At 43.8% G+C, this 24,591-nt stretch overlaps 1 protein-coding gene and 1 long non-coding RNA gene across 3 annotated transcripts in view; one reads left to right on the top strand and one right to left on the bottom strand.

Moving 5' to 3' along the window:
• Positions 1 to 24,591, top strand: part of LOC309517882 — a 255,439-nt gene that overhangs the window by 123,877 nt on the left and 106,971 nt on the right. The gene's annotated exons all lie outside the window — the stretch shown is intronic.
• The window catches only part of KPNB1 (karyopherin subunit beta 1), a gene marked incomplete at its 3' end in the record, with an annotated part of 32,416 nt that continues 13,870 nt past the window's right edge, over positions 6,046 to 24,591 (bottom strand). The window contains exons 7-22 of one of the 2 annotated variants that reach the window (XM_082196280.1): positions 23,823 to 23,912; positions 23,594 to 23,704; positions 22,374 to 22,475; positions 21,051 to 21,275; positions 20,047 to 20,238; positions 19,539 to 19,669; positions 17,714 to 17,861; positions 17,138 to 17,209; positions 15,899 to 16,043; positions 13,163 to 13,245; positions 11,350 to 11,457; positions 10,496 to 10,639; positions 10,301 to 10,406; positions 9,382 to 9,496; positions 8,456 to 8,617; positions 6,046 to 7,447 (exon numbers count right to left, since the gene is read on the bottom strand). In XM_082196280.1, coding sequence (XP_082052406.1) covers position 7,447; positions 8,456 to 8,617; positions 9,382 to 9,496; positions 10,301 to 10,406; positions 10,496 to 10,639; positions 11,350 to 11,457; positions 13,163 to 13,245; positions 15,899 to 16,043; positions 17,138 to 17,209; positions 17,714 to 17,861; positions 19,539 to 19,669; positions 20,047 to 20,238; positions 21,051 to 21,275; positions 22,374 to 22,475; positions 23,594 to 23,704; positions 23,823 to 23,912 — 1,935 coding nt within the window. Of the gene's footprint in view, positions 7,448 to 8,451; positions 8,618 to 9,381; positions 9,497 to 10,300; positions 10,407 to 10,495; positions 10,640 to 11,349; positions 11,458 to 13,162; positions 13,246 to 15,898; positions 16,044 to 17,137; positions 17,210 to 17,713; positions 17,862 to 19,538; positions 19,670 to 20,046; positions 20,239 to 21,050; positions 21,276 to 22,373; positions 22,476 to 23,593; positions 23,705 to 23,822; positions 23,913 to 24,591 lie in introns of those variants that run through there. The other variant, XM_082196279.1, reaches the window with a different exon arrangement.

The following is a 24,591-nucleotide window of genomic DNA, read 5'->3' as shown; positions in this document are numbered from 1 at the left end:
GGCTATAACCTGCCCTTCTCCCTGATGTGGTAACCTTCTACATCCAATGAATATTTTGCATGGAGGTACATTCCAGCACGCAAGCCCTACCCTCTGCACTCTGCAGTGGTACAGCTCAGACACAAGTTTACTGTTTCAGTGAGAGAGGTAAGCCTTGGCCAATCACAACTACTGGGGTGCCCAAAATAGGGAACTTAGCTCTGCAGGTTTTTTTAGTAGTAGTAATAATAATTACTTTACTAGTTATCCTACTTATTTATACTAGACACTCTGGGCGGCTCCCAACAGAGGGCTAAAAACAGAATATAACTTCAAATATTAAAAACTTCCCTAAACAGGACTGCCTTCAGATGTCTTCTAAAAGTCAGATACTGTGGTTGTTTATTTCCTTGACATCTGATAGGAGGGCGTTCCACAGGGTGGGTGCCACTACCAAGAAGGCCCTCTGCCTGGTTCCCTGTAACTTCGCTTCTCGCAGCGAGGGAACCGCCAGAAGGCCCTCGGAGCTGGATCTCAGTGTCCGGGCTGAACGATGGGGGTGGAGATGCTCCTTAGATTCATTGTTATCCTCCAGCAGCAGGTGAGAAGCTTAACAGATAAGCTTATGAACTTCTGATTTTAGGAATACTGGCCCCCAAGAAAGGGTGGGGGCTAAGGCACAGACAGATGGACCAGGATCAAAACAACCAAGTGTGTTGGCACATAGTCTTCCTAAGTGCAAGCCAGAAATCTCACTTCCTCAGCCTAGGTCAGTTGTATGGCGCAGTTTGTCCTCCAGACGTTGCTGAATTGCAACTCCCATCAGTCCTGGCTATTAGCCATGTTTGCTAGGACTGATGGGATTTGCAGTTCAACAACATTAGGAAGGTCAAAGGCTCTTCCCTCTGTGCCTAGAAGAATCCTTGTGGCTTAAAAGGCATTGTATATGTTAGTTTTAATTATCTAATAATAATAATAATAATAAATAATAATAATAATAATAAAATTTGTATACTGCCTCTCGCCTGAAATGCTCTGGATAGTTCAAGGCCTATAAATACAAAATGAAAAAACAAAATACATACTAAAAACGAGAATAAAGCAAACCAATAAACCCGCCTCCCACAAACACATGTGAAAAAACACAGCATGTTAATCAGCCCAAGGCCTGGTCGAAGAGGAACATTTTCGCTTGGCGCCTAAAGGTGTATAATGGAAAACGAATAGTCCTAGACAGAAAATCAGTTCGGGGGGAAATGCTTCAGGGTTATGTTGCTTTTAATTGATGAGGTGAGGAACTTTGGGAGCCAAAAGGCAGGGTACAAACATCTTTTAGAAATAAAAATACATTTGATGCTCATGGAGGCAGCCTGACAAGGTAAAAATTATTTCCCCACCTCATGTCAAAATAATACTGTATTTTAAAATGTTCTCTTCTTCCTATCGTTTTACTATCTTGCGTTCTTAATGTGGTATAGTGGAAAAGACTTTACCTCTTTCCTGAGGGAGGGGGGCTTATTTACATAAAATAAGCAAGTATGAAACAGGTAGTTTATTACCACTTTCCCTGATGCCCTGGGACTTTTTGTTTACAGGGATTATTTTTTTTATAATGCAAGCATTCAAAATGAGTATCCTCTCCCGCCAGCTTAGATAATACAGTGGTACCTCAGGTTACAGACGCTTCAGGTTGCAGACTCCGCTAACCCAGAAGTAGTACCTCAGGTTAAGAACTTTACCTCGGGATGAGAACAGAAATCGCACACTGGCGGCACGGTGGCAGTGGGAGGCCCCATTAGCTAAAGTGGTACCTCAGGTTAAGAACAGTTTCAGGTTAAGAACAGACCTCTGGAACGAATTAAGTTCTTAACCTGAGGTACCACCGTACACAACTCTGGCTACTGTCTCTTTCTGCTGCCTGAGTAGACTAGACCTCAGGAGCTCATAACTGGGTTAACCATAGTGGCCATTTTCAGCACCAGCTCTCCACAGACACAATACTGGGTGAGTCATATGCTATTTTGCCTTGTTTTGTTTTGTTTTGAACTTGGAAGTCCTAATGCAGCTCTTTCTAGAGGACCCCTGGTTAACAAGCTAGGTAATGGTATCAATCCTATTGCCGAACCCTCAACTCCGGCCTCATCTGTCTGCACTATACATTTAATGAAGCAGTATTATGCCATTGGGGACGCGGGTGGTGCTGTGGGTTAAACCATGGAGCCTAGGATTTGCCAATCAGAACATTGGCAGTTCGAATCCCCGCGATGGGGTGAGCTCCCGCTGCTCGGTCCCAGCTCCTGCCAACCTAGCAGTTCGAAAGCACATCAAAGTGCAAGTAGATAGAGAAGTACCACTCTGGCGGAAAGGTAAACGGTGTTTCCGTGCACTGCTCTGGTTTGCCAGAAGCGGCTTAGTCATGCTGGCCACGTGACCCGGAAGCTGTACGCCGGCTCCCTCGGCCAATAAAGCGAGATGAGCACCGCAACCCCAGAGTCAGTCATGACTGGACCTAATGGTCAGGGGTCCCTTTACCTTTACCTATTATGCCACTGGCTTCCCCCAAAGCACCCTGGGAACTGCAGTCAGCTAAGGGTGCCGAGAGTTGCTAGGAGACCCCATATTCACATTCAATCCCTCTTCCCAGGGAATGAGAATCGTACCTCTGAGGTAAATAGGAGCCTCCTAGCAATTCCCAGAACTCTTAAAATGACAATATCCAGGGTTGTAGATCATCCTGCCACTGGTCCCTGCTTGGGATGCGCGGGCCTGTCTCCAGGTACTGCAGTCATCTCCAATTGAGTCCCTCATTGTGGAGTTGATACTGCTTTGGGGTCATGCTTGCAGATTTGTTGTGGTGAGTTGGTCTGCCAACAGGCCTGGTGCCTGAAGTTAAGCTACTGACCCACCTGGTTCCTTTGCAGTCTACTCTTACTGGCAGTAAGCCTCCATGGTTTCAGGATCTTTCACAATTCTACCCAAGACTGACCCTGGGATCTTTTGCACGCAGAGCATGTGCTCTACCACCGAGCTACAGTCCAGCCAGTCACCCACCACCTTGCCCTATCCTAACGCAATGTCGGAAGGAAAAAAATCTTCTTTTGGAGGGGACGGTATAAAATGTCAAATAGAACAAGCTCAGTGGGTGACTGTGGGCCACTCTTTTCTACAGCGTAACTCAGGTGTGGCTCATATGATAACCACAGGGTTGCTTCTACTGAAATTAGGTTTGAATGTTGTAGCCAATAGAACAAGTCCTGGAGCACACTGGTTACACAGAGGGAGTGGTGCCAACGGTTCTGGTTTGCAATTGTGGAAGCAGCTCAAATCCAATTCCTAAAACCTAGAATATATATAAGCAACATGAAAGCACCCAAGCATATGCAAAGTGTCTTTCCCTCACTATAGTCGTAGCTTGGAAGTTGAACAGAATCCGTTCCGGAAGTCGGTTCGACTTTCAGAATGTTCAGAAACCGAAGCGCAGCCAATCAGAAGCCTTGCTGGACATTTGGATTCCAAAGAATGTTTGCATCACTCACTTCTGGGTCTGCGGCGTTCGGGAGCCAAAACGTCGGGGTGCCAAGGCACGAATGTATTGAGTAACCACACACATACTCCCACCATCTGAACATCAGTGCACACAAGACATTTAGCACAGGCATCTTGTTAGAAACAGGAGCATGGGGTAGCTTGGGTGCAACAAATCAAAGCAGCACATGCCCTGCTCTAGTGCACAAATTCATGCTTAGAAATAGACATCCAATATGCTAGAGGCGGGAGGAAGTTCTGCAACTGCCTACTCCATTTAGACAAGGGAAAGAGTTCCAACAGTAAGAGCTGTATGAACATTTTTTTACCAATGGCCATTTCATGGCCTTCTGGCCAGTAAAAAAAGTGTTCTTGGCAGGAGTGATTCAGACACTGAGGCATCTCTCTACTTGCCAACTGGCGATACGCTTTCATGTATCTGATGAAGTTGGCTCTTATCTAGGAAAGCTTAGGCCAGAAGAAACTTTTAAATGTGCCGAAAAATCGCTGCAACAGACTAAATGGCTGTCCCTCAAGAAAATGAGATGTTAAAAGATGGGTCCAATGCCCTCAGGTTTTCTCAGAATGAACACACATTCATGGAAAATGTGGCATAAACTTCCTGAATGAGCCTGTTGATCACTAAGGGATCCTGTGCTACCGCAAAGACCTTAAACAAAGGGGGCTGCGTTCTGTGAGACTTGAAGAGTTGCTCTAACTTACACAGGTTTTTCCAATATAATTTGCACGGGCCCTTCCCACACTAGAAATCCACGGAAATTTGTCAATAATTGGAGAGCACACTTGCAACAAACTCTTTATTTTTATGTAGGAAGATCCCTAAGTCCACAAAAAAAAAAGACTGCAAACCTGCAGCTAAATTCTGCTAAGTGAGCAAGTCCGAAGCACTCATCCCAGGAACACTTGTTAGTTATTTCATGCTAATTTTTACGAGGAATTCAACAAGTTATTGCTCACCGCTCTGGCAACTAGGACACAAATCCTTGGAATAAAAGAAGAGGTTGGATTTCATTTCCAGTTGCTACACTGAACATTAATGCAGCAGACATACTGTACACAAGGAAGTCTTCTGCAGACACTCAGAAACAAGACTTGCCTTGAAGGCCCTTTAAAAAGTGTTGTGTGTTGCAAACAACATATGCGTGAATGTCCCAGAAGCTCGAGACTGACTTGTACTACCTATGAATCAGACGCAGTCCACAAGCTCACTTCAACCTCAGAGCACCTGCCAGGCTACGATCCATAGTTGATGGACTGTGTTCAGCTCAGAAAGTCATGAGGCAGGAAGACCTGTTCCAATATGAACCAGAACCACACACACATTTCCCCTAAAATAGCTGCATCTATAGGAAGCGGTTGCCTCCAGGCTGGCTGTGCAGTCAGGAAACAACACTTTGATGAACATGCCAGTTTGTATCGCTGACTGCATTTCCAGCTACACAGCATTTCCTCTTCTCCACGCCCAAAGTCACACAGTAATTTCTATTTTACTTAAGGCAGAGCTGGTGAGCAGCTGAAATCCGCAGCCTCTCAGATGCATTCCATTAATTGTAAGGCACACATAAGCCTCCAAATATTTTATAGTCTCTCCCCCAAAGCGAGGAGGAATCAAAGGGGCATGCATGCTTTAAGTAGCTTGCACAGAATATGTAGAAGAGTAAAGAATGGAAATGAGAAAAAAAAGTAAGACACGCTTTTTTGGTTTCCACTACTAACTCAGTGTACTTTATTTACCTGCAGCCTACAGCTGAACAGCCAACACTGGACAGAGTTCAGTAGCACTGAGGAATGATCAGATCTCCCCTTCACACACCCATCTCCCCAAATTCAGGAATGGCTTTCGTTTCGTGGGTGTCCCCCAAAGGAAAAAAAGGCATTAAGATAAGGTGGACCCAGGTTTGTCAAAAGCCCATCTTTCAGACTCATGCTGGAGCTTCCTGCTTAGTCATCACCTGGTCTCTTTTTGTACACTGGTTCGAGAAGTCAGCAGTGGGGGCTGCAATTCTGAACCTGGCACTGGAAGGCACGCGTCAGATACCCTGTACAAGAAACTGGCATGCTTGCTTTCCATTGAGGAGGGGCAACTGAAGAGGATCCCAGGACGAGCCTGGGGAAGTGTGGAGCCGGAGAAGGGATGGGAGTGGATGAGGAAGGGTATTTTTTGTTTTTTAAAAAAGAAATGCTTCTTGCAAGGCATTAGATTTCCCGACAAGGCAAGCTTAAAAAGCACCCATCTTTTAAAAGCCCCTAAGCATCAATAGCTGCATAGTTAGAAGCAGGTGCGTCTTATCCCCCCTTCAACCTTTGTCTAGGAATCCTAAGCAGCTATAGAACAGCTGCCTCTCCCCCTTCCTTTAAGAAATTGTTTTAAATGTTATAGAACTATAGAATTTAAACTGGTACACCTAGAACATAGCTGCCCATATCTGAACTGCTCTCTTTTGTAAAAAATAATAATAATGAAGTAACATGGATCTCCTGTTTACTGGAAAGACCAATAGAAAAAAAGTAGTACTGGGGGAATGTTTGACACCATTTTATTAATCTTTAACTGCAGTGGAAAAATATAACCTTTTACAAGTGCCATCCTGTGTAAGCTCAAGTCAGTATATATATATTTATATAAATTTTTCCTTTTTGAAGTGCAGCAAGACTAATACCATATTCAGAATCAAATAAAGAGAACCAATAGGCCAAGAGGTTTCCAAATCGTACTTTTATCTTTTTGCTTTGTTTGAACATTTGAATTTCATCCTCATTTTTTGCAATCCAAAATATTTCCTGAAGGTTTCTTTTTCTCATTTGGACTTTTGTTTCCTTTTTTTTAAACTCTTTGGCACAGTTGTGTGTGGTTCGGGCTACTTTGTTCACGCCAAGAGAGGGGCTGTGTCCCTTTGGGTTTTTGTCGTTGCCAATTTTTTTTTTAGCATAGTTGTTTTGTTTTAAAGCCTTGCATCCCATTTGGAGAATTGGATCCTAATCTCTCTACTAATACGTGAGAGTTGTTTTTTTTCTGGACACCCTCCCCGCCTCCCCCCACCCTGCCCCCTTGGTTTCTACATTCACAGTTGAACAAAATTAAGGAAGGAAAGGCGCTTTTTAATGAAACAAGATCGTGAAAAAGTGTCACGACGGGAGCTTTGAACATCCCACCAGCGTTTCTCTAAAGAAGCCCTATTACGGAGCAACTTCTCTTCCCCCCCTCCCCCCCTTAAACTCTTACTCTTCTGCCGCTTCAAGTAGACTGAACTTTGTTAGTTTTATGAAATGCAACTGCTAACCTCTTCAGTATTTCTCTTATTTTTTTTGGGAAAGATTAACTGCAATGACTTAAAAGTTGAGAATGTAGATATCGCCTCATTCACACACACTCACTCTTGAAAGAAAATCCTTCACCCGTCCCGTTTCTCTCGTGCTCTCTCGTGCACTGACAAGTGGCCAAAAACTCCCCTCCCGAAAGGTGAGCTGGGGTTCCCACCGCCTCCTCTTTCCAGCAACGAAAGCCAGACCTTATTATATGAGCACTCGGAATTGACCCTGAAGCTAGCTTTCCTCTCTCTCTCTCTAGACTAATTCATCTCCCTCTTCACTGGCGACAAGACACAGAAGTTAGTCCTTTGTCTCTTGTCAGAAGAGACCGCATTGAAGTATGGAAACCAATCATTTTCCACTTCCTGGAGGCAAGCGATGACAAGGTTTCGTTGCTACGCAAGTCAGTGATTAGCTCCATTAACAGCGCTGCTGCCGTTTGCCGTGGCTGGATTTTCACCGTGGTGTGTTTTAAGCCTCTCACTCACTCATCCTCTCATTCCCAAACACTCAGCATCCGTGCACACTCCTCACTTCCGGGTTGGGTTTGTTTTCTCAATAGATTGGAGATTATCCAGTGGGGGTCTCAGGTGTCATCCCAATGGTAACAGATCTGTAAGAGAAGGGATATTGTCAGCGGGAAAAGGCCACTCAAATTCTGGAATGTTTTGTAAGCTTCACGCTCAGCCTAAGAGGGTCTTCACCACTGCTTCATGTAAACTGGGAGTGGGTGGGGAGGGAGTCAGTAGGAGAATCCTTTGGGAAGAAGGGCAGGACATAAATTTAATAAAAAATTAAGTAGTGGAAGAAAAGCTCTCTTTCAACTTTCCAGTTTCATTGATCTTCTCATTGAGAAACCCCTGATAGGTTTCTAATGACTTCTAGGGTTTTCAAAACACAGTTTGAAAGCTCCCAAGTTCACACATATCGAGGTTTAAACTAAGGACGTGCAGCATGAGACAAGCTGCACTATAGCACACCCAATTCCACTTCCAATAAGCTATACAATCTACAGCACTGTATGCCCAGGACTGAGAGACTCCATAGAAAGGTAAAGGTAAAGGACCCCTGACAGTTAAGTCCAGTCACGAATGACTCTGGGGTTGCGGCACTCATCTCACTTTACCGGCCGAGGGAGCAGACGTTTGTTCGCAGACAGTTTTTCTGGGTCATGTGGCCAGCATGACTAAGCCGCTTCTGGCGAAACCAGAGCAGCGCACGGAAACGCCATTTACCTTCTCGCCGGAGTGGTACCTATTTATCTACTTGCACTCTGACGTGCTTTCGAACTGCTAGGTTGGCAGGAGCTGGGACCGAGCAACGGGAGCTCACCCCGTCATGGGGATTCAAACCGCTGACCTTCCGATCGGCAAGTCCTAGGCTCAGTGGTTTAGACCACAGTGCCACCCACGTCCCATTATTGATTATGATTACTTTCCACAATTCATTCTGATGGGCTTCCAGCCTGACAGAATTTTTCAGCAAGTGGTGGAAAAACACCAGATGAAAGAAACTGATCTTTACTGAAGGCTTAAAGTCCTGAGGCCGACATTAGTCCCTGCATCTCTAACAAAAACTATGTAGGTGAAGCTGCTTTGAGGAACAGAAATAGCTTCTTTACCAAGCTTGATTCTTCAGTTTTCTCAGCTCTTTAGTGGCCCAGGTAGCAAGTGTCTTTGTTTTGTTCGTCTTTGATCTCCTTCCTTCAGTTAGCAGTTCGTGTATCATGGGCCTAGCTTCTACCAACTTGAGGACATCTTTCCCAAATGCTGTGCACAAATCCCTACGAGAAACAAACAAGGGTACAAATAGAGATCTCTTTATTAATGTGTAAGCTGAATGAGGCTCCTCCTAGCCTTGATCTCAAGTTAGCTGCCATTTTTGAGTTTATAACTTTCTGTTCCACAGAGAAAAGGGGGAGGGGAGCACACATATGGACTGCTATGGACAGGCCCTTGCTACAGTTACCCAGAACTATAAAATAACCTCCCTGTAGAAGTATGACAATTTAAGCATGGCCAAGCTCAACAGAAAATACTTTTGGAGACCAAGGATATTGCTGCAGATATTGCTGCTTTTCTGCTGGGGTTTCAGTGTTGTTGTTTTTTAAGAAGTCTTTGCTTATTTATGTTCTTCTACTATTGTTAAGCCAACTCAAGTATAGTTACGAGTCAGAATATCATTGAAGGACAACATCACTCTAGCAAGGTACCACAACCACCAGTTTGGCTCAGATGGCTGATGTCTAAAGACTGTCTTTGCAAAATGAGTTCACCTTCAGTGAACTGGTCATCCTATTCCACATCAAATGCAAATTTAAAGGTGTGCTTACAAACTACCCATACTTACTGTAAAGTCCCTTAACGCTGCACTATGTAAAACGTAAGCCAAGGCTTGTGAAAGTTTATTTTGGTGGTGGAGGCTCCATGCTTAAAATGCCTCATTTTGCCTTTATGGTAAATGTGATTCACAGGGGGCACCTAAGGTTCAGTGTGGTACTTCCAAATTCCCCACTTCCCAAAGCACAAATAAGTTGTCGGCATTTACCCTATGAGCCCAGTTGCGCAGGCTACAACCCCATCAGTGTGATCTTCATCTGTGGCAATATGGTCAATGAATGACAAGATGAATTCTACTCTGGGCTGCACCAGCATCACATCCGCTGAAAAGAAAGCAGCATTTAGTTTTATTGGTTGGCTGCACAGCTATTTTCTGCTTGCTGATATTTAAACTTTTATTTAAGCACCCAGATCCACCACAGACAACCTATGGTCCAAATGAAACCCACAATACTCTCCCCTCCCCAACACACACACACACACACACACACACACACACAACCTCACTCGTGACTGCTGGCTCCAAGAACAATATTTCTTTTAAGTGACTACACACACACACCATGTTAAGTGGCCAGCACACACATGGTGAGCATCCAAGTTTGCTGCTATTTCGGTCAACATGGAGTAGCCTTTCTTCTTGAAAACCGACACAGGTGTAATTGTATTGCAGCCACAGAAGGCAGCAGTCAATGGTCCCAGAGCACAGCAAGTAGGAGACACAGGTGAGTGACCCAAGGCAACAGATCTCAGGGTGGGATTGCCTCTTCTGCAGCCCTTCATTGTGTAATATTTAAGACTAACGGCTTCGTAAGAACAATGGAACGTAGCCCTTTTAAGATACAAGGTGATGAGAAACTAGCCCAAAGGTCATCCGCTGACTCTGCCCAACTTTCAGATCTCCTGGCCAGATTTTCAATTCAATAAAACATATTCAACAGCCTACTCACAGATGTGGCAATTAACACAATATACTACAACTCCTCTGAGAGCCCTTGAAATAAGAACAAGGCAATTTAGAGATTTGGACAGAGTGTCTTCTCGCCCACGTTATACTTCACAGGAGCCACGTGCAAGTTGGTTAAATTAAAGATGTTAAAATTGTTCGCCCAACTTTAAATACTCACGATGCACATTCTCTTGATCTCCTTTCAGCCCTTGGATGATTCCTGTGTAGGCTTCAAGACAGCCCTCTCGCAGTTCATTCAGGTAATCCACCATGTCATAGTCAGACTAAGGCAAAAAAGCACAGCGGCAATCAGTCTGGGGTGGTTATGACAGTGCAACACATCTGCAGAGCAGCCCAGGTTTCCAGGCCTTACCTTATCAACTTGGGCTTGAGAAGCCTGTTGTAGGGTATTCAGTACAACTTCTAAGTATTTCTTAAATTCCCCTCCAATTGCAAGAACAATGTCACCAAACACCGAGAGAATCTGGGGCTTCACAGATCGATGCACATTTTCGTTCTGTAAGGACAAGGAGCTATTTTATTCAAGGCATGGATGAAAACCTTGAACAATTATATTAAGTAGGAAAACATTTCGCGTCTCTATTATACTCTATCCTGAAAGTACTGAAAGCTTATTCCAGTTTTAACCAAGCAACCTTGTTAAGATTGTTTGTATGTTTACTCAGAAATAAGTTGGGGTTCAATGGGACCAAGCCCCCCAGAAAGAGTACATAGGATTGTGATCCTGAGCTGCAGGAGAGGTAGATTTATTTTTAATTTATCAAGATGCATTAACTTTTGTGAAAAGATAAAAAGACCCAGATGTTACACAAGCTTTATTCATGTATCTTGCCCTTGGCCTTTCCAGTTTTGGCAAAGTAGGTACAATATTCCCAGTCACTGTAGAAATATCCACCGCTGGATTAGAGTCTTCTTTTGCAATTGTGACTTTTGACCCTCACAGTATGTAAGCATCGGGAAGAGAGAGGAAGAGTAAAACGCCATGGCACACTGAGATCAACCAAGAAAACTCGTGCAAGACAAAAGCTTTCTTGCCTAGAAGAGTCTCTTTTGCCCCAAAACCTAGCCAGCATAGCTACTTAATGTTTACACCTGTTACGTCTTCCAGCATGTTAGGGATGTCTATTTAGAAGCCTTTTTCCCTCATTTCTAGATCGTTTCTGCCAGCCTCCTTGTTCAAACAGCTAACTAGGAGGAGGCACTCACCCCCAAGTTTTCTAAAAGCAGCTGCATAACTTCGTCACAAAAAGGCAGGATGTTGGACTGCAGAGCCCGGCACAAGTCACCCACAAGGCCCACTGCAGCCAAACAGACCTGTGGAGAGAAGAGAAAGGCATTACACCCACCCAATCCGTGAGTCACTTTCACCCCCCTCTAGTGCTGATCATTATACCCGTGCCCTGTTAAAAAGGCTAAATAAAGCCAGCAAGGCAGACAACGGCTCAAGTGTGACGCGCCTGGAAGAGTCATAGCTTTTGCTAACTGTTTTATGCAGAGTTACAAGGAGCGGGAAGGAGGCAAGCTGGTTTGCTGGCTGGAAAGAAGCAATACTTGGGAATCAGTTTGTAGTGCCAAATACTTGCTAGGAGCAATGCCCTTCCCTGAACTCTCAACACCAAACTGAATTACTAGTGAGCTACATCCATCTATCAAATAAACCCTCTAATCAAATCAGTTTCCAATTCACCATATCCCACCCCTTTTCCCTAGCCCAGCAACTTCTAAGCAGGTATCTCCGCTTGCAGTACCCTATGCTGAATTTTAAACCATATTTGTATCAATTTATGTCTAAGCTTTCAATCTGGACATGCAGCACTATGGGGGCTCTCAGGAATGCACCTCCTATCCAGTAGCTGTGGATGGTGTAGGGTGATCTGCAATATCAGGTTCCCTTCCTGTGCTCATTCTTTAAATATGGTCCCTGAAAACTATCCAAAGTATTCCTGGCATATTCCGTTTTAGTTTTAATTTAGAGTATTATGGAAATGTAGGATTCAGACAAGCTGATGATTATGGTGATATGTGTGTGGCTTTATATTATTGTTACAGATCTAAATAGGGGGATCTTTTTGCCTTCCCTAGTAACACAGAGGTTGTTGAACTACAGCTCCCATCAGCCCTCACCAGTACCCATTCTGGCTAGGGAATACAGGGCCTTGTCATCTAGCCCTGTCTGGAGGGCCACAGGATATCCACCTGCTGTGGCACTATAATCAAGTGTCTTTGCCTGCCCACCACACTACCAATAATTCTGCACCTTTGCTAACCCATGGTTTGATTTCAAAGTAAGTGTGCTACTATGGCATGCAATTTTTGACTTGGACTAATAAGCGAATATCATGTAGCAGGACTGTGCTCCTGATGAGAAGCTGTTGCTTGCTATGGAGGTTGATTCCTCTTCTGAGCTTTAGCACTATTTAAAACGCACAGAAGCCCATAGAATCTTTTCACCAGATTATACCCTGGGGCCCTCTAGAGCATTGGTGAGGAGCTGCACATAATTGACAGTAGGATTTCAAGGAAACTGGAATCAGCAAGGAAGAGCAATTGGGAAAGAGACAAAGTGCCTTTCAGGTTTCTATAGCCTCAGGATTATATTGTTAAAACAAGCAACCTGTTCAGGTAACATCTGTTTATTGTTCTGATCAGTAACTGTTTGTTCACCTCTTCCATGCAACTGAAATTACTGCCTGAACATCTTGCTGATCCAAACAATGCTACCTAGATGCTACTGAGTAAAACATCTCAGCTCCACACATTTCATTCCCTCTTGCTCTATGAAACTAACTCCCCACCATACTCTTATTGGAGTAAGCAGGTTTTCTGAAGCCTAATTGTGACATGGGGTACAGGGGAGACTGAGAGGCAAATAAGTTTCCAAATGAGAAAACATCGGACCTTTGGGCTGGTCGCTCCCCACCCCCTTTCCTAGGGCAGCTTATGTGTTCCAAATCTCACACCACGCAGGCCAACTAAACCCAAGAAAACCAAAACGTTCTGTGAGTGAACAGAGCCTTACCTGGTATTCGGCGTAGTTCTTCAACCCAATGCTCAGGAAAGGTTTGAAGGCATCCATGTACTTGAGAAATTCTCCTCCCAAAACTATAGAGAAGGTGGGGGAGACAAGAAAGTTTGGCATCTAAAATGAAGGCCCTGAAGACCACAATCTCCATGTTTGCCCTCTACATGTTGCTAGACTACAGCTCCCATCATCCCTGACCATTGGCCATGTTTGCTGGGAATGATGAGAACCAAATCCAACAGCATCTGTGAGCCACAGGCTCCCAACCTCTGCTATACTGAATCCACATGTCAATAACACATTGTTGTTAATGTTACAGAGAATTGAGGCTACTTTGATATTGCATCTATACTTATATAGATGGCATATCTACTTCTACAGTAGCTAGAATCTGCAGGTCTAAAAAGCGCCCCATAAGACCTCCCCTCCACCCAGTCCTCCTCCTCTCTTCTGACAAGAGAACCAAGGATGATTTCAAGGTCACACCAAGGCTTGCTGCAGATGGAAAGCACACTGCCCAATCCTAAGATGGTGAGGAAACTGGGAGTCAGCGCGTCACAGGCTTGTGTGCTTCTCTGCCTAGGCACATGGTCATTCCACCATCCCTTTGCATCTCAGAAACAACTGTGCTGAGCATTACATCCAAAACACAGTTGGAAACTGCTCTGGTGCCAGCTGTGTGAACACAAGTGTCAATGGAGACTTCAAGACATAACTAGTTTCCAAACAAAAATAAGGGCATGGAAAAAGGGATCCCTGTTAGTCCAAAGGCTGTGTTAGTGCCCCAAGCTAAGTGAGATTTAAACCCTGGTGTTTTATACCCAGAACCCACATCTAATCCACCTAGGTTTCTTATTTATGCGTACACTATTTCTTGTTCTTTTTCAGCCATCTCCAAAAGACAAACGAACAGCCATAGCAACAATGCTCTTTCTTTTAAAAAAATTTGTTATGAAAGGCACACAAAAAGACGATCAACTGTTGCAGTCTAAACTTTAGGATGAATCATTTCTCATCTACTATGTGGTTATTAGAAGTGTCAGAAGGAAGAGGAGGAGTGGTGGTGAGGGCTCCACTCAATACTTTTATTTTTCCATTGAAATTTTTCTACCTAGTTAATGCAGGTGTTGGAGAATGGCAGGTTGTGGGGCTGGATGCCAAGATGCCATGGGCCACATCCTGTCTACAGGTCAGAGGTTTCTCACTTTTGATATATAGGCATCAGGGGGGGAAAGTCCAGAAAACTAACATAACTGGATCTACTCTTCAGTATGCAACAAATCAAGCAACAGAAAGCTACTCAATGATAGAATAAAAGTTGGGCATTACAGATACCAACCTCTTCTGAAACAAATTCCTTATTAATGTCAAACTAGTTTAAAGCCATTACTTCACTTTGACAGTGTGCATCAAAATGCTATCCTGCTCTTCAGGTTATCAGGGTGGCATAACCACTAGAAAAAGCTTTCTGAACAGGTAACTGTCTAATAAAACTCTCCACACCTCAAACAGTGATAGGGCAATTGTATGCATGTCTGCTCAGAAGCCAATCTCACAGTATTTAATTGACCTTACTCCCAGATGGCTGTGTACAGCATTGCAGCTTTAGCTACATTTTCCATAGGAGCATCCCTTATAAGCATTGTTAGTATAGGGCAAGGAGCTTTAAGAAATACACATTATGTACTAAATTAAATGGCGAGTCTTGTTTTTTCTTTAGTCATAACTGCTATGTGCAATTTTGTTGTTAGCCATGTGAATAGAAAAACAAAACAGAAGTCAAGATAGAGGTCTGCCTCTCTCCATAAGGAATATGTGAAGCCATAAAAGGTAGCCCCCAACAGAGGACAAAAAAGGCTGATGAAAACTTAGCAGCATGTGGAAGGTGATAAACTTGTGTTTGACCTTGTATCTAGAATTCCAAGGCACCTCCAAAACTCAGAATGGCTGCAAATGAGCTACACAGGCTTCCTCAGATACAGAAGAAAGGTGGAAGGCTCATACCTGCGATGAAAGTGGAGTGGAGGTCCTCCAAAGTAGCAAAAACTCACTTTGCTTCCAAACAGCTCTGAAGTCTAGCATGGTCAGAGATGAGACCCTGCAGCCACCACCTCTGCAGAAGGGAAGCACTGGCAGCAGCCACAAACTCTGGCTGGCTGCCAAGTGAGGCCCTAAAACTAAGTCCTATTTTGCAATTACTATATACTAAAGCAGCAGGCAAACTTGACTACGCCACCCCAGGAGTCACTAAAAGGTGAATGTTTTGCTTAATGGCTTCCTGAAAAGAAGCATTTTACCCCCTCCCTACAAGTCCTATTCTGTCTTAACAGAGATCCCATGCTCCACATCCATCCTTTCATATTGTCCTCATTCTCACCAGAAGTTTACTTTTTCCAAGCAAACACTTCCTTCTCTTGATAAAAGAGAAAGGAATAGGCAGGAAAGAAGTTCCACAACACCAGGCTATTGACTACAACAGCTTGATGGTCCAGGCAGCTATCCAACCAATTAAAGTACCACTGATTCCTGGTACAACCTCCATGGCCATGGCTCCCCCGTCCTCCACTTTCCTACCCCAAATATAGCGAGAAATGCCAGACGTGAGATTGGTTTTGGGATCATTACATCATTCTGAGAGCTTCATGGCCCTCAAACATGCACCTGCAGACCGTGGTTTATATACTGAAGAATCATTCCCTCCAAAGACAACCCTGAACAGAATAAAGCACTGACCTTCTACCAAGGTGCTGACAGCCATGAGGGCATCTTCTTGGACACCTCCTGACCCTGCTGTGCTTTGGAACATCCTCAAGAGAGATGCCATCACCACATCTGAGATCTGCAAAGCATCTTGGTGCTGCACTTTACGAAGGACGTTCTGGGATTTTGGAGAGAAAAAGAGACCTTAAGACAGAGGCTCTCAGATCAGATTTTCTCCCCAGATGTCAGCCCCCCCTCCAATTCTATATACACCGCCACACCCAGAGGTGAACAGCCATGAACTCTGCAGATGGAGTTTATCTATGTGTAAAAATATATATTAAAAAACTTAAATTCAATTTATATACCACTCTCTATCTGAAGATTTCAAGGCAGTGTTCAGCATTAAAAACATATTTTACATAGCATAACAATAAAACACAATAAAACAATCGCAGAAAAATTCATAACAACAGTCTCCCCCATCCCATTTAAAAGGCCGTAGATTGTTTAATGGATAAAGGCCTGGGTTAAGTGGGATGTTTTTGCTTGGCACCTAAAGACATGCAATGATGGAACCAGGTAAGCCCTCTGGGGAGAGCATTCCACAAATGGGGAGCCACCACAGAAAAAGCATGTAAAGAAGAAGATCCAGTATCCGGAGTTTTCAAACTGGTACTTTACTGTTTCTCTGGGCAATTCATTTTAGTCCAGGAGTAGGTCCTGGCTGGCTTATATCTGACCTTAAAATACAACTCTGCAGCAGAAAGAATGATGGGAAATCCGCTAGCTTTAATAGGCTGCCCCTATTGTGGTGCCCTCTAGATGTTGCTGGACTCCAATTCCCATCAACCCCAGCAATCTGGCCAATGGTGAGGATGATGGAAAGTTGTAGTCCATAAACATCTGTAGGGCACCATGTCAGCTACCTCAGTGCCTTCCGGTATTAATCTTCTACTGCCTCACCACCTTTCCTTAAGACACCCTTTCAATTAAGCGATGAGCTGATATTTGGACAAGGGGCACCCCCCCAAAAAAAAGAAACATACTGTGTTCCATACCCCCTGTTAAGATATTTCTAGGCAGCCTTCTTATTCACAACTTCAAAAGAAAAGAAAATATCTCACGTTTGAGTTACAGAAGTATTCCTGGAGACACTTGTGAAAAATCCCAACTTGTATCTGTTGTCCCTTGATCTCTCCTCACTAGCCCTCATGCTAAGTACTTTTGTATGTCCTCACGCTGCATATAAATTTAAGAACAAGTTTTTACCTGTAAAGTGGCACACAGCAAAGACTGCAGATCATTGAACTGGATTCTATCAGACGTGCTCTGGATATGGGACTGAAAAGAAGACATATAAACAGATGTCATAATTAGGAATAGCACAGTGCATCAATAATTCAATAACCAGAACAAACTCTGGTCTCTTATGATTATGTTAGGTGAAAGCCTATGTTTACATGGCTATACTGTGGTTAGAGGAAGATAAACACATTTAAATCAGGGCAAAATAACTTGAATCAACCAATCGATCATTTTATTTGCATGCTGCCTTTCCAAAGTTAAAAGCATTCTCAAGGCAGCTTACAAAATATGCACACTTGGAAATCCCACTAGCAAGTGGGATTCTTATACAGGGAGCAAGTGGTTCTTATATTCCAGTCTTTGTACATACTAAGCCCCCTCCCCCAAAATTGATAGGTGAACTTTGCAGGAAATGATAGAAAGCATGTAAGAAGACACAAAAAACTACCTCCACTATCACTGCAAAGTTATATTACTACTCCATTCGGCACTACTCATCTGTTGGGGCACACATCAACACTTTTTTGCCATCCAGCTAACCTCCATTTGGAGCACTTGCTGTAGCCGTTCCATAATGACTAAAGTTGTCTTCTGAACAGCAGGGTAACAGTCCTTGGCACTGTTTTTCACTATTTCCATCAGAGCTTCATAAGCAGCACTCCTTAGATTATTCTGGTGTCCATCAGGCCTGAAGTAGAAAGAAAAATATTGCTTTTAACCACCTAGAGAACACAATTCAAGTTAAATGCTAACCATCATGGCATGATTTAACTTTTGTCCACCTCTCTACCGGCATAACTGAAATGTGGATAGGAACACCATTAAAGGCAGATCAAACTGAAAGCAATGGGAAGAGCCAAGCAGGCAACAGATGTGGTTAATTGGGCAGTCTGGCCATGGTCAATCTTTCCTTTGCCATAAGGGTCTTTTAGGAAAAAGGGGCTTTTCCTGTTGACACAGGTACCACTGCCTGGCAGGGGTGGCCAGAGTGCTTTTATCCTCACTTCTACAATTCCACGACAACAGAGCTCTTTCAGAAAGTCTCCTCCACTTACCTGTGGGGAGGAGTTGCGGTGGACTGCGTGGCCACCCCCTCTCCTCCTGGAGACAAAGTTCCGTGTTGCCCAGGGGATCCTGGCCACATCATCACCAGTCAGCCAATCCGGTGGCTGGGGGCGGGGCATGGCCAGGAACATTTAAGCAGTCAACTCAGCCAATTATTTTTTGAAGTATAAAGCATGATCATAGCTCAATCCAGAAATAGGCTGAAAGCCCATAAAGTACTTTCAGGTTGCAGGGTGTGTTGAGAATGGCAGTCCAAAACCATATGAGGGGCACAAAGTTGGCAAAAGCTGCTGTACATTGCATAAATGGGCAAGACAAGGTATTTTATAAGACCATATTAAGGGGCAGATATGCACAAGATCTCAAGTTGGCATACAATGAAAGGTTGCCAAGTCTGAGACAGCACACAGCCAGCTAAACAAATGCTTTGACTTGCTTTAGTTTATATGATTTTGCAATCCAATTTTGCTCTAGCCGCAGAAACTTATTCAGTCACCCTGACTTCTGAAATTCTGAATACACTGTGCACACGGCTTTGTGCATAACTTTGCAACAATGTGCATTTTATGTATATGCATGTTGACCTGACATTCAGAAGACATCTTAAGGCGGCCCTATTCAGGGAAGCTTTTAATGTATGATATTTTAGTGTTTTTTGGTTTCTGTGGAAGCCGCCCAGAGTGGCTGGGGAAACCCAGCCAGATGGGCGGGGTACAAATAATAAATTATTATTATTATTATTATGTGTGTGTGTGTGTGTGTGTATGAATGCCAACTTCTTTTTAGGAAACTGCATTCTGTGCTTTTCCTGCACTCATGTGGATGCATACGGTTCAGCCTCTATTGAAGTTTACTGATATTTTGCCTTAAACAGGTTTTACTAGGCCTACCTTCTCAATAGAAATATCTAAGGAGTTTGAAGCTGTGGGTTAAACCGCAGCGCCTAGGACTTGCTGATCAGAAGGTCGGCGGTTCAAATCCCCACCATGAAGTGAGCTCCCGTTGCTTAAGTCTCTGCTCCTGCCAACCTAGCAGTTTGAAAGCACGTCAAAGTGCAAGTAGATAAATAGGTACCGCTCTGGCAGGAAGGTAAACGGCATTTCCGTGCGCTGCTCTGGTTCGCCAGAAGCGGCTTAGTCATGCTGGCCACATGACCCGGAAGCTGTACGCTGGCTCCCTCGGCCAATAAAGCGAGATGAGCGCCGCAACCCCAGAGTCGGCCACGACTGGACCTAATGGTCAGGGGTCCCTTTACCTTTTTACAGAAGGGCAACGGCTCACAGCCTACAGGTTTCATTACCTGTCAGTGGTCTCTAATAGTTTCTGAACTATTAGTTCAAATGATGAGGATAAGCAGTACGTTGCAGGCTCCTCCTGATCATCAGCCACGTCAGCAGCTTCATAAGCAGCTTCTGCCAAACTAGAGAAAGCCTGAAAGACAGCAGATATCAACAGCTTAGAAGGAGCACACTGTTTCAGGAAAGCATGTTCCGCTAGCAGAAAATCGTTTTCTTTTGAATCTGACTCCATGCACCTCTCCTTTGCTTCCCTTATCCCCATTATATAAAATCAAATTAAAACAGTACTGTCACCACAACTTAGAATCAGCACAAGTTCTAAGTGGTTTCCTGCCCCACCGGCTGAACCAGGTGTGCATTGTACAAAACCTAAACACAACGTCACTTCCCAATATTGCACCAATAAAAGCAACACAACCCCACGACTTTGACTCCGCACAGCTGCTGTTTCCCAAATACTAGTCGTTTTCTTCTGATGAAGCCTCACCACAGAAAAAGGATCTGTCTTACCCAGCATACATTGGAGGCCACTCTAGGCTCTGCACCCAAGCCTTCAATTAGACACTGCAACAGTGGAGCGAGGTAAATATCGTTTATGGCTGCTTCCGGGAGCAGCTCGCAGATCCGACCCACAGTCCATGCAGTTGTATCTCTTACTACTACACTGGGGTCCTTCATTAATTCTATTAGGGTAGGCATAGCCTGGAAGAGAAATTGATAATTAAGAAGTCAATACTCTTTATTTTATATTTATATAACACTTTTTAGATAGTTGGCGAAGGGACATTCTTTCTGATCTTGCAGGGGTAGGGGAACAAGCTGTTCTTCTCTGGCCAATAGCTCATCTTGCCATGGTATTCTTTTTGGGGAGGGATATAAAATTTCCCTGTGGCTCTTGTCCCTCTGGCTAGTGACACACCAGTGTACTATTCCCTCATTTCTACAGTCTCAGAGCAACAAATTTTACCACCTTTTCTACCAAAAATAAAGGAGGTCCATACAGTATTTCCTACTGTCAGACATGACTCATGAGCTACACAGAACTGCACACAATGTTTAGCTTATTCATGTTCCTCAGGGCCTTTGACTTTTGTAGAAAAAGGCACATCTGGTAATTAAAGGGAATCTGAAGCAAATTGTCTTGCTGTTTGTTGATGTCTTGTTTGTTGTTTGTCTCATATACAAGAGCCAAGGTCTATTGAATTGCAATGCTGATTCTTTTTTATTATGCCACCTGTGACAAATGTGTTTGGTTTATATTGCTATTATTTGGTCTTTTATGGGTTATTTCAGAATGCATTTGTATGATCATTGTTTCATTTAAAAAACAAACAAACACCACATTTTTACAGGTGACCAAGGACCACATATGGCCCCTATGTATATCCTACTTCACAGAGTGCAGTGAGATGTTTTCTAGTCAAATCTAAACAACTGGACAAGTGGACAAGCCAATGCCAATACTATGTGGCTCCAAAGTCCAAGCCCCCCCCCCCACTACTGCAACATCTTACCTGAATAACAAGGGGTTTGAGCTGGTTGGGCTCTGGTCCTTCCAAAATGCATCCAAATGCCATGACTGCAGCATCTCTATATCGCCAGTCTGGGTTTTTTATGTGTTCTTTGATGAAGGGCAGAACATGAGGAACAATGTCATCTTCACAACAAGTGGCCAGGAGCATGAGGCAGACCCCAGCAGCTTTGCAGGGGTTCCAGTCATCATCATCGTCATTCTCATCCTAAGGTGAAAGGGACAACACCCAAATCAATCTCTGTTGGACTACATAAGCAAGGCATAACATTTTTGAAACGAGTTGGTAGAACTGAGAATCCAGGCCAAAGCAAACTACAGTCGTACCTTGGCTCCCAAACGTCTTGGTATTCGGACGTTTTGGCTCCTGAACGCCACAAACCCTAAAGTGAGTGTTCTGGTTTCCAAACGTTCTTTGAAACCCAAATGTCTGATGGGGCTTCTGCGGCTCCTGATTGGATGCAGGAACTTCCTGCATCCAATCAGAAGCCGTGCTTGGGTTTCCGAACATTTGGAAGTCGAGCAGACATCTGGAACAGATTCTGTTCGACTTCCAAGGTACGGCTGTATACTGAGTCAATTTCACAAAGCAAAAAAAATGTTGGTTACCACACACATGAAGCAATGTTGACTGCTTTCCCAGTAGAAACTGGAAAGCTACTTTATAAACAGAGCACTCTTGTGGTAACTGCTCTATACAGTACAAGTAATATTTTTAATACTACAAAGAAGCTTAATTTGAACCGAAAAGACCCACTGCCTATACACAATCCTCCTGAATCTCCCATTTTGTAGTTTTTAATTAAAAACTCAGATGTAACAGCTTAATATAAAAGAGTAGCATATACTAAGGGACAGCTTCAGGTCAACAAAACTGAAGTATTGCTTATGTGTTTGCGAGAAATAAAACTTTCTGAGAAGCGGAAGACACCTCCTGGTCCAGCCCTGAGCAGAGTCTTTATTCAAAGAGCCTGCCTCCTATTGGATGGAGTGGAGAGCACTCAAGAGTTCTGAGCCTCTATATGGCAACAAGTAGAGGGGGTGGTACATTGCTGATGAGTAGAGTGAATGCAATCTCACCACAGACCAAAGACTGCCATGTGTATTTCAGAGACCTTGTACAATAGCAAGTCATAGGGAAAGACAGTCCACTGTAGAATGGGGAACATTATTTTGTTAAGACCACACTATTTTCAGGGGAGCAGGATATATTCCAACACTGTTCCTTCAAACTTACAAGAACTGCTGCCACAGGCCCTTAACCACATTAACAGTGCACAGTGACGCAGGCATACCCATCACTTACCTGTTTGGTCAGTGTCTGCGTGAGAATTGGGACAAGGTACTGAAGTGCACCCTTGGCATAGAATTTGCTGGTGTGCTCCGGTGGTTTTCCTTGCTCTGCTGCCTAAAAACAAAATCCACATTTCCCTTAGTTTCATTCATCCATTCGAAATTGGCTTGCTTAATTGAAACTTTAAATACCACCTGGGCTCTCTGAAGATCACCTAAGCCCAGTTCACAGATCATATTAAACCATTGTTTAAAACTAAGAAAACCTGCTACACATCCCCCTCACAGACAAAACAAGCCAGAGTCTGGGTTGTCATGTTGTCTGGACATGGGCTTATCGTTTTCGCTGAACAGGTGGTAAGTCAAAACCAAATCTTGGTTGCTGCTTGTAGTTTGGAAGGAAATGTATGATCTGGTCATGTCCTATAAGTGAGCCTATTCTGGCCAGAAGTCATTGTCCGTGTTACCGTGATCCCAGGAAAATCACTAAAAATCTCAAGATGCTCACACTACATTCATTTATATTCCAGTGCTACGGACCTTGACAGTGGGGCAATGTAATAGGACTTTGTGTATCCTCTTGGTGGCTAAAAGTATGATCTACATTGGAAGGAATAGGTGCCCCCCATCTCCAAAAAGCTCAGGGGTCAGAGGACTTATTTATTCTTGCAGCATACGAAAAAGCAGTCTTCAGCAGGTGACACAAAGATACCAAACACCCAGACATCTGGATCTGCACCTTGAAATATTTGCATGCAGTATATTCCTAGTAGGCACTACCAAAGCCTACCCCCTCCCTCTTCCCCCAAACCTCCCCCTGCAAGTATTGTTCTGTTTGTATTTGCAGGCGGCAACCAATCTGTGCAGGGGTAACATTCTTGACCCCTGGGCACTTTGGCGGGGCGAACATAAGCCCCCCTTGCTGGCCACTTCCGGGTTGCTGCAATGCGCCATCACGTGTCAATTGGGCACTTGTAGATCACTTATTGCTTGTACTTTAAGTTATAACACTGCACTACAAATGGTTATCTTTATTTTTGGGTCCAGCAATATCCTCTTAAGCAGGAGATAAGCCCTGTCTCCTTCAAAGCTAATAGCACCTCCTGCTCTTAGGAAAGTTCGGTCTCAGCGTTATAGGTCGTCGCATCACTTTAGTCAGAGTGGTGCATGGTGTCTCATCATGGACCGAAGGCTGCTACAGAAAGTTAGAACTGTCACCCCCTGATCACTCACCTCTGATGCCTCAATAGCAAGGTCCATTTCTTCATCACAGACATTTGACCAGAACTCAATTCCTTGTAGAGCTACCTCATCAATGTCACTTTTCATAGCTTCAATTGTGATCTTTGGAGAGGGAGAGAGAGAGAAGGCATTTGAGATCATTGTTGGTGCTTTACTAAAGCAACTCACCTACAGTAAGTACCTACACTTCCGTTCTCAATTCCCAGACTTGAATACTCACAGCAAAAAGTGCAGGACCCATATACGTCTCCATGTACTGATAATAGAGGGACATAATCTTCACCAAGTTCTGTAAGGCAGCTACTCGCACCTAAAGGCAAATAAAAAGACAGGACCCATTACCTCCATGGATGCTTTGTGGAAGCAAAAAAAGCTTATTGTTGCACCAGTTAAAGCAGTGGAATATGGATCCCAAAAAAATCTGCCGTTAATACTGCATTGGTTGACCAAGCAGCAATTCATGGTCTGCTTCCCAATTCTAAATGGGGGGGGGGGGGAACTACTAGGAGACTGGAACAAAAGGAGGAATGTAAAGCATTTTGCACATTGTACCAGAGAAATAGCCTTCCTATGGTATTTTTAATAAGTGTCATAGTAATGAAAGATGTGAGCCTTCCTAGCTATGAAAAATAACCATTGAAGTCAACCATAGCATCACTGCAGTGCATTAAAAGCAGCAATGCCACAAGCTTTGCCATTTTGCCAGGGTTCTTCTCACAGCATTCTGAAAAGGCTTGGGAGAAAGGCAACCTGCCTTACTCTAAAGCACCCATTCTTATGGAATGCCTACACAGCCAAGCTCTTTAAATGCTCGTTTTCTATCATTTTTCAAGACACGATTACTTTGTCACAACCCAGGACGATTTCCCACAAGACTGCTTTGTCACAACACCAGGGAAGAACATTGCCGCAGGGCATCGCTTCAAAATGCCCGTGTGAATCATACTTGGTTATGGACAAATAAGTACAATCATTTGCCAAGCAACAAT

Source organism: Podarcis vaucheri (genome assembly GCF_965113315.1).
Source record: "Podarcis vaucheri genome assembly, chromosome: 13".
Taxonomy (NCBI): domain Eukaryota; kingdom Metazoa; phylum Chordata; class Lepidosauria; order Squamata; family Lacertidae; genus Podarcis; species Podarcis vaucheri.
The sequence above is the reverse complement of the archived record's forward strand: the minus strand, read 5'-3'. Positions and strand labels throughout refer to the sequence as shown.